Raw genomic sequence first — 10,249 nt, forward strand, 5'->3', positions numbered from 1 at the left:
GAGGGTGCGTCCCATTGGACATGTCAATTGGGATTTTTTTAATGCATCAACATTCAAATTTTATGAATTTTGGCATTGACTTGGTACCAAAGTATCAGTTCTTGTGACATCCCTCCAGCCAGAATACGTCATACAGATCACACCACTGCTTCACTGCTCTACTACCACTACTACTGTAACTACTACCACTACCACTGTAACTATACTACCACTACCACTGTAACTATACTACCACTACTACTGTAACTATACTACCACTACTACTGTAACTACTACCACTACTACTGTAACTATACTACCACTACTAGCTTTCAACGCTGACCATGGACAACTGCAGAGTGTCGATTCCAGGTCCGCCACACAAACTTCTGCGTAGGCGTCTTCCTCTCGTCGGTCATGTCATTGGTGGTCACGGAAGCAGACAAGCCCCGCCCTCCTCATCAGCGAGGGTGCCCCGCCAATCACGTAGGACATCAGGGTTCAATTCCCAGACGGGGAGGCGTTGCTGCCAAAACAAGTGCGACCTCTTCCTATCTGATTGGACGCATCTTTCTCTGAGCAGGACAATCAGCCTTGGGCACGGCGGATCGATGTGCTGTCGCAGTGCCCCTGGGAATGCTGCGTCCCGCTCCACCCGATGTCCCCACGGACGTCATTAAAGATTGATCTGATCTTATCTTACCTGCTTCAGTGAGCTCCGGGCCGCCGCCGCCGCCGCCGCCTCTGCAGCAACGGTCCTAACGCCTGCAGAGCAACGTCCGCATGCGACTCCTTTTCGACAACACCGGCCCCGTAACGGTCCGCCTGCTATATTTGGAAACGACTTTGGCCCGCTCCTCTCACAGAAAGCAAGGTCAGCGCTAACAGCCACGACGATAATGATCCGGAGTAATCACCTGGGCGCTTCGCTTATCACTGTGGAGGTGGGAAACGCAGTCATTTCAATAGCTCCCATAACCGTTCCATCATACGTGGTGGGCCACAATGTGCTGCGCATCACCGAGCAGCTGCTAATGCATTATTGGCATTGTTGACTGGGGGGCGACTGGGGCTCAGCGCGAGAACAGATCGTCCTTCAATCAGAGGATCGGCGGTTCGATCTAGTGCTCCGCTGGTGCATGTCGATGTGTCCTTGGGCGAGACACTTAACCCGAAGGCTGCGCCTGCGGTGTAGGCAGTGGTATGAATGTTGAGGTTTATGAAGAATAGAAAAGCGCCACACAATCACAAGTTCATTGAATATTGACAGGAGCATTATCAGCCTGCACAGGAGGGCGAGGAAACAGGTGCATCTTGGGGGCTGCGGCGTCACTCAAAGACGTTAATATGTATTTGCACCAATGCGGCAGAAACAGGATGTCACGCAAGCTTTCATTAGGAAATGCTATTTTTTCATTTTGCATTGCATGGAAGTGTCTTTAAGATGATACTTTAAAAGGTTTATTTCTGGAAAAAAACACTTTCTACATGAGATTTTTACACAGTTTCATTTGACTCTACATACATTATAGAAGGGACCGTACACAGGAAGAGACATATGCTACTAGGAGTACAGCAGGAATGAAAGAGTGAGATGTAAGGGATATCTGACCTGATGGCAGACATAAATAACATCAGTCATCTGAGTATTTTATCATTCCAAGCGTAAGTTGATAGCTAACCTGTGATCCTCGCTCAGAAATGTATAATCCAAAAAACTCACATTTGGCAAAAACAAAACAAAAGCAAACTAGGAGGTCAGCTCTTTTTCTTTCTTTTTTAAGACGAGCCAAAACGTAGTGAAGCTCTTTAATCAGTCCAAACATTTGTCAACTTCAACATAGGTAACATGTAGAAAGACATTATTTCAATGCATGCCATCCTCAAACCTTTTCACGAGTTAGAGAGCACAAATTAATGCATTAAAAAATATCCCTACCAACATTAACAAACCCATGCCCTTCGCTCGCAACTAATAAATCACTTTGAAATATTTTTTTATTTTCAAATATTTCCATCAAAGCCTGATTTCATGTGTTTCATAAAGTGTATACGGCTAAGATGTTTGCAAAAGGTTTTTTTTACACAACTAACAAGAGCATAACAAAAACATAAACATGTTTTTTTGTTCAACTGTCACTTGTTGAGGGCTTGAACTTTTCCGCGAGGTGGGTTGACGTCTCCACACGACGCTGTGTGTATTTTGTCTGCTTTTTGTATTTTCAAACGTTTTTTCTCATGTAGCAAAAGCCACAGAGAGTGAATATTATGTTCTGGATGTTATTATCATACTGTCGATGGTGTGTCTGTGCTTTTGATCCGGTGATCTGAACACATCTCTCTGAAGCTCTTTCCAGGTGGCATGGAGGATTCCCTGCAACCGCCGTTAGGCAACACGCTCATGTTTGTATAGTTCATGAATTGAACACATATTCAGGAATATGAAGCACAGTACCACAGACGTTCCTGTAATCCTACGTTGCAATAATATCATCAGCAAATTCTTGCAAGTTGTCAGTGCTCCCAGCTCATCTGGCCAGCTGAAAGCCAGTGGGTGTGATGGTTGACAAGTAGCCTTCTAGCTATTGCTGTGTTGCCAGGTTGGTAGCCAGAAAAGTAGGGCAAAAAAACAAGAAAAGCGTCTTCACTGACCAACTAGGCAGTAATATTGTAAACCCACCAAATCTATACCGACACAATCCTTTGTACAGCCGTACAACCAGGCTAAGAAAATCTGCCAATCTAGCAACATTTCTTGGGTGTAAAATGTTATTTTCAGCGTGCGTTGTCAACCAATCAGGGGCCACCAGAAATTGAAACCCATTAGAAACATAATGCAGGAGGTGCAGCCTTAATGGACCAGCACATAACAGCTTGAACATTAACACCCGACTGATTCTGTCGTTCTTTTTGGAACACAGTGTGTAAGTAAGTGCATATATATGTATCTGCATGTAGACGTATGTATGCAGAGGGCCTACAGCACGGAGATGCTGGCAACCCAGTGTGCATGCATTAACACATTTCATAATACATGCATACAGATTTTCCTCTAATTTCTGATGAGTGGTTGGTGTGTGTGTGTGTGTGCCAGTGGGATCAAAATGCAACTCACGAGTCCATCTTTTCCTCCGCGCAAACTTCCATTTGCTGAGCTGACAGTGTTATGGCGCGTAGACTGTCGACATAAGAAATGGCCTTTGGACGCCTGATGGAAAATGTCAGAAACAGAAGCACATTGCACAAGAGCACTCTGCATGAGGGCATTGTAACTCTTCGACGTGTCAGGATCCGTGCTCAGGCTGGCATTTCTCGTCACACTTTCTTGCACCAACAGTTGATGTCAAAGTGGTTCCTGAGACTCAAACTTCAGCGCTGAGTACTTTCATCAGAGTGAAGGTTTGGTGAGTCAGCAGTAAAACTTACTGGGAAGCATTACCAGCAGCTCACTGAAACTACATTCATCCACACAGGATGTGTAGTCATCATACACAACACTAATAGGAAACTACTCCATCCAACAACATCCTTAAGATGAATCTATATAATACAATATATTATTTGTTTCATTCGTTGCAACCTTTTTATAATGAGAAAGCCGCATAACTCGAAAATACAAACATCTCAAGGTGAAGAAGATGGGACATTTGCACAAAGACGCCTATTGAAAAAGTTGTGACTTTAAAATCAAAGAGCTCTGGCTTGTTACTATTCAACAACTGGATCAATGGAATCCAAAGCATTGCACACAGCTGCTAAACAGGTGACCTCCCCTTCCCATCATGCACTTCAGTCTGCAGACCTGAGTTGAGCACTGTGGCTAACATTAGTCCCAGCTGCATGTCCTGGCTACAACTTTATTTGTCCATCTTTGATATCCTTAATTGGAGCCTTTGTTGTCCTCAATTGCAAATATTATAACGTTGTTGTTTTCTGAACACAAACCCCAACAATGATTTTTTTCCGGCTTGATTAACAACGAGTTACTATTTGTTTTTGTATCTATTATTTGAGACAAGGTATTTATTGGAATACCAGCTTTTTTTAATCTTATATTTTCATCTTTAGACATTTCTTTAAAAAAAGGACACCTCAGACATTAAACTTGGAAGATGAAACTGTATTGTTGCAGTGCACCATAAGGAAGTCCAAAGCTATATATGTCAAAACTGAGCGACCTGAATTTGTCTCTTAAAAAGAGAAAGGGAGCAGCAGATGAGGAGAAGCAGGGGGAGGATATTATGTGGAGGAGCAGGGAGGTCATGGCGCCTGCAGCCAGAGCGGGCTGAGAGGAGAGGTGAAGCTGAATGCCAGATCAGGGGAGCTCAGACTCGATAGTGCTGGCTAACCTATTAGTCTCAGAGGGCTGCTTACATAATGATGCCTTCAAGGCATATAAAACACATTTACAGGTTCTTTGGACTGAGCAGAGAAAACTGGATGTGGCAGGCTGAACTGTAAAAACAATATCATATACTTCACTTTAATCCTGTTTTTTTTTTTTTAAGTGCGCACACTTTTCACAATGCACTTTCTTGCAGCCCAGGGCTCAGAGCAGGCTCTGGGGTAATTTATCAGACAACAAAATTTGCGATGTCACTGACATTGGTTGCCACGTTTAACACTATAGCAATTTTAGATGTTTAGGGGATAATCTCACCGAGCTAACTCTGCTTTGGATTGTGCCAGTGTGGAAGTTTATTTAGCCCCAGGCTAACAGTTTACTAAGCTTCAAGCTAATAGCGTACTTAGCCCCAGGCTAACAGTTTACTGAGCTTCAAGCTAATAGCTTACTTAGCCCCAGGCTAACAGTCCACTAAGCTTCAAGCTAATAGCTTTCTTAGCTCCAGGCTAACAGTTTACTAAGCTTCAAGCTAATAGCTTTCTTAGCTCCAGGCTAACAGTTTACTAAACTTCAAGCTAATAGCTTACTTAACCCCAGGCTAACAGTTTACTAAGCTTCAAGCTAATAGCTTGCTTAGCTCTAGGCTAACAGCCCAATTAGCTTCAAGCTAACAGCTCACTAAACCGCAGGCAAACATTTTACTTAACATCGGACTAAGAGCAGTGGTTAAAGATCTACTGATGAAAACATGTAGAGTGTATATTAGCTAAGTGTTAATCTAATACTTGTGGTGGTTTAACGGTCTCGTGCGTGCGGCTGAGAGCAACAACTCGATGCCAGACTCCAAGGCGGCCCGGATCAAGCGGCGGTATTTGGCTCGGCGGGAGTGAGACGGGTTGCAGAGAGATTGACAGCATGAATCACAGTAGCAGCGGTGCTAATTCAATTTGACCTTCAAGAAAGACCCGTCCGATATTGTGGACACAATAAAGCAGCCACATGCGTCTTTGCAGCCCTTTAATCAAACCCACTTATTCTGTGCATTGGCCGGCAGCTGAAGGGATCTTAATGGAAATACGCTCTCCAGTGTGCATGGTCGTGAAACTTATATTATTGTCTCACAGATAAACAGAGATGGGAGGAGGCGTCTGAAGTGTTATATCCTGCGTGTTAGCTCTCACCAACGCCTGTGTCGTCTCAAAGTTTACTCTGGCCTTAGGCGATGTCACATTTAATTCCAACTGTGAGACTCTTCAAGGACTCCAGGGTGTTGCGTCCTCTATTAATCTGAGTGAATAATTTACCGTGTGTTTCTTTAAACATAACATACATCGGCAGAGGAGCAAGATCTTAAAAGGTATCAAAGATAAACGTATGTTCTCTCCATATTTGAATACGCACCTAAACAGTATTCAGGGAACACGTAAGCATATGGACGGATGGTGAGAACACAACTCGCATGTGCTTTTAGAGTCTGTGTCGTCGATCCACCATCTGAGTGTGGTGCATCGACTGTGTGCGTCATCAGTGGGAGGTTAGCAAAGGAGAGCGTGGGGGTTTAGAAACCCCTGTCCCACGCCGAGAGGCCGATCAATATCAATCTCATCAATACGGATGTTCATTACGCTCAGTGGACTTGGGTAATACCAGAGCAGGGGCGTGTAAAAAAACAGAGCGTTGCATGGAAGCGTACAGTGCACGCATGGTTAGCGGGCAAGTCAGCGTGCGCTTTGGTTTTTGCATGTCTGGGGCTTTTTCCTCCGGCTTTGTTGTTTTCCCGCTGAGGTAAATCAAGCATGACTTTCGGTAGTGTACCTACCCAGCCTTGAGGAGGACCTCAGCTGTGCATGTCCTGTCTGCCCTGAGGAAGCGGAGACTACCTCGGGTAACTCCCTCGTTCCCTCGCTTTGCGCTCGCGCCCTCGTCTTAACCCCGGTCTCTCGCCTGGTTTTTTCCCTCAACATCGTGTTAACTCAGTGACTGAAACGGCTCCTTCTCCAGGGTATCCAGACAAGTCTGAGGTGTATTAAGACTTTGGTAATGCGATGTGGAGCTTGTGAATATGTCACAAACTTCAACGTTGACTACACACATATTGTGAAAGGTGTCACTCATAGCAGCGTGTGTTTCCATTCAATTGCCAAATTCATTTTGAGGTAACTTTTGTAATGTCGCAAAAAAAGAAAAGTGAATTAGGTTCATTTTCCTTCACTGGTTTGGAGCGAATAAACTCGGCCACAGCGTCGTTCGGTCAGACGCTGGCGCTGCAGGCTGCACATGGCAGTAATGCACCAGAAAAGAGAGTAGAAGTCTGCGAACCAGAAACAATCAAAATGGCAAATAAGTGCTTCTTCCAACCACTGAAAGTCCTTTAACACTTCATGTCATGATTCACACCCATTCATGCACTGATGGCAGGGGCTACTCTGCCCCTCAGGAGTTACTAACCTTTCACACACACACTTACACCGGAAGCCACAGCCTGCGGGAGCAATTTAGGCCCAAGGACACTTTGACATCTGATGGAGGAGCCGGGGGATTGAACTGCCGATCTTCTGATTGGAAGGACCTGCTCTACTTCTGAGCCACGGCCGCCACAGGTTAATTGTTCTTTCCTGTCAGCTAGTGTCGGCCCGTGTTTCACGCAGACCAGACAACAGGAATAAAAAAAAAGCAATCAATGACTTTATAAGACAATTATTCATTATTCAAATAATACGCAATTTTGGAGAACAAAAATCAAGGGTAAATGCAGCAAAATAAAGCAGGAACTGCAATTCAGAATTGAATTGAGTAGATCTCTGCCTTCGACAGCGACACTCAGTCCAGCTATTTAAGTCAGTGTTAGCCAGGTATCCAATATTGGTGTTAATACTAATAATTACAGCTAAGTGGCTAACCTTAGCCGTTTCCCCCAATTGACTGTAAGTAATGTTATTCTACATGAAATGACTTGAACACTGCAATAAGCACAACATGTTAAAGGGAAACAGCATTATGTATCTTTTTAATTACCCTGAAACCGTTTTATATCGAAAGCATGCCAGCTGCATCCCGCTGATGCCAAACAGCGCCTGCTTCACACCACACACCACACCGTATGGACTGACTGCTGAGGAAACTGGCACAGGAGGAAGATGGAAGAAGAGCGCAAAAGAAAAAGGGCAAAAAGAGAGAGAGAGTGAGCGATGACAGAGAGAATGTGGAGGAAGGATAATGAGGCAGAAAAGGAAGAATGAGATGTGAAGAATCAGCGCTCTGGGCAGAAAAACCGCAGAGGGAGAAAAAGAAGACACAAAGCAATTAAATGACACGGGCATAGTGAGAAGGGGGTGGGATTTTTTTTTAAAAAGAAGAAAAAAATGTGTTTGTGTTGCGTTCAAACCAAAATGCGACAAAGATTTCCAAAGAGAGAAACTGTAAAAGTCCAAATCGCTCCGGTCCAGTTAATTACACTCCAAGCTCAACTGTACAGCAAATGAAATGAGTAAAAACATGTTGTGTGTGTGTTGTTTTTATCTGTACTGTCGTGTCCCAGAGCCGAACAACACAGTCGGACTTCACGACTTTCCGAAGGATCGGTTCTACGTTCTGCAGGTGACATTTCTCCTTTTGTTTCCTCCCATTCAGACTCTGGAAGATAAGGGTTAGAAAGCGAGGAAATTCACAATAAGTTGAATTAGAAAACAACAGTTTCCCCCCCGGATAGTTGTGTTAACTGAATCGGAGCTTTAATCGTTCAAAGGGCCGGCTCTTCTTAACCGCATGTCAAAGTGTCCTTGAGCGAGACACTAAAGCCCACAGTTGATCCTCGGGCGCTTCACAGCGGCCCACTGCTCCCACTGCTCCCACTGCTCATTAGTGGTTTGTTGTTGTCATAATTAAAACTATTGGACACATTAAACCGTTGACCTTATGATGGCGCCACATGAAAAGAAGCGACAGGGGATCGGCAAAGTTGTTTCAATTCATCCTCAGAGGAACATGAATGTCTGCACCGAACAGCATGCGGCGGTTGTTCACTGTGACACACACACACACACACACACACACACACACACACACACAGTGTGCACAAATCATTTAAAGGACAAACAGAAAAGTCTCTGTCGGTCAAGAACTAAAAAGCAAGCGTGTTAATTCCCTTCCGGCCACATTTCTGTCTCTACATGAGCCAGAAGCTGAACTGCAAAAAACACACACTTTTATTCTGGTAACACCCCTGAGCGCCGCGCCGACGCTGGAGCTGGAACGTCATCAGTCGGCCCTCGGAGAGAGCGAACAGGCGGCGTGTGCGAGCAGCGATAGCGGGAGTCGAGCGGGACGTTTGAAGCGGGCAGCTGAACAGAAACCCGGCTCCAATTGATTTGTGTTTGTTTCCCCCGAATATGAGTCACGCAGAGTTGAATCCCCACTGCCTGCGCCGCCTGAACGTGACTCACGCGCCCTCAAATTAGCATTCCCGCGCGCGGCCCGAGCCGCGGGCGGACGTGTGCACGCTGCAGAGGAGGTTGGACCGACGGAAGGTCTTCCAGCAACATGCTTAAGGTCAAGACCTGAGTCTCCTGAGCCAGCTGGGACAGTCTGCTCTAACTCATCTGTTTCCTAATGCTAATGCTAAGACAACAATATAATTATCCTTCTCCCCGCTATCATCATCCTCACTGGAAGGGGAGGCTCACCCAACTTACAACAAAAAAAAAGCGAAACATATTTTTCTGGTTTTATTTGTCAAGACATTGGACAGATAAAACTTGTTTGTTTTTTTGTTGGGTAATAAGACTTTTTACACACATAGACGCACACCATAAAAGTAACATGGAAACAATTAGAGGTCAACAAATTGAAGACGGTGATTTAAAAGCAGCTCGAGCGCCGGTCAAAACAACATGAAACCAGACAAAATCAACAACAACAACAAAAGCAAAGTTCCTCGCAGCAACTTTAACTTGAAAGTGAAGTTCTGAACATTTTGGAAATGTAATAGCTCGTGCATGTACTATATTATCTGCGATGTGGTATAGATACAGAGGGGGTGATACGTGATAATTCATTATTTTATGCTGATATTAATCATATTAACCTGATGTAGGTGCAATATCCCCACAGAACTTTCTTCCACATCTCAAAATGTGCAGTATTCCCATATAACTCTCCCCTTTTCCCTCTTTTCACAATCTAGGAACAGCACTCAGGACTAGCTTATGTATTACTGTTATTTGAAATGAATGAATGAAAAGTACTTGAGTATTTACAGCTCAAATCGTGGCACCGGCAGCTCATGGAAGTGTGTCCGGCTCCCACCTCAGATGCCGGGGCATCTGGAGCAGTTGCCAATAATTCTACGAGATGCCGGGGCATCTGCCACTATAGTTTTTTAGTCGTGGCACCGGCACCTCGTAGACCCGTTTTCAGAGAGTTACGGGTCTTTGCATGAGCAAAAAAAACCCTGTGCTTTTATTTTGAAGGGAATTTTTAATGCAGCATTTGCCCTCTTCTTTGTTGAGAACTTGTTGTTAAAACTGTATCTAAAAATGTACCTTATGTATATTGTGTTTATACTGTATATATTTTGTCTTTCTTTCTTATTATAGTGTGTTTTTATTTTCTAAACTCAGAGAGCCCTGCACAAGAGTCCCAATGTGTCTGGACTGGAACCGGCAAATAAAAAACCTTGAACCTTGTTTTAACTTATACTTACTGTGCGACCAATAAAAACAGGACTGAACGGACTCCAATTGAGTGTTTGAACTGGTAAAAAACGAATGGAGTGACGACACAGACGGGCCACTCACCCCCAGCTTGCGGCTGCGCATGCGTACGTAGCCCTGCTTGACGATGTCGTTGAAGTTGGAGGCCATCTTCGGGTGGGGGGTTAACCTGCCGGCCGCCGCCGCGGAGACCATCCAGATGCTTCTTCCCTCC

General features: G+C 44.6%; 1 protein-coding gene across 1 annotated transcript in view; it reads right to left on the bottom strand.

Moving 5' to 3' along the window:
• Positions 1 to 10,249, bottom strand: part of dok4 (docking protein 4) — a 51,678-nt gene that overhangs the window by 16,849 nt on the left and 24,580 nt on the right. Inside the window, exon 2 of the mRNA XM_068576259.1 lies at positions 10,120 to 10,249. This exon is cut by the window's right edge and continues 272 nt beyond it. Coding sequence (XP_068432360.1) covers positions 10,120 to 10,230 — 111 coding nt within the window. The 5' untranslated portion in view covers positions 10,231 to 10,249. The remainder of the gene's footprint in view (positions 1 to 10,119) is intronic.

This window comes from Clinocottus analis, unplaced genomic scaffold (assembly GCF_023055335.1).
Source record: "Clinocottus analis isolate CAN_PGR_092001 unplaced genomic scaffold, fCliAna1.0.p SCAF_1, whole genome shotgun sequence".
NCBI classification, from domain to species: domain Eukaryota; kingdom Metazoa; phylum Chordata; class Actinopteri; order Perciformes; family Cottidae; genus Clinocottus; species Clinocottus analis.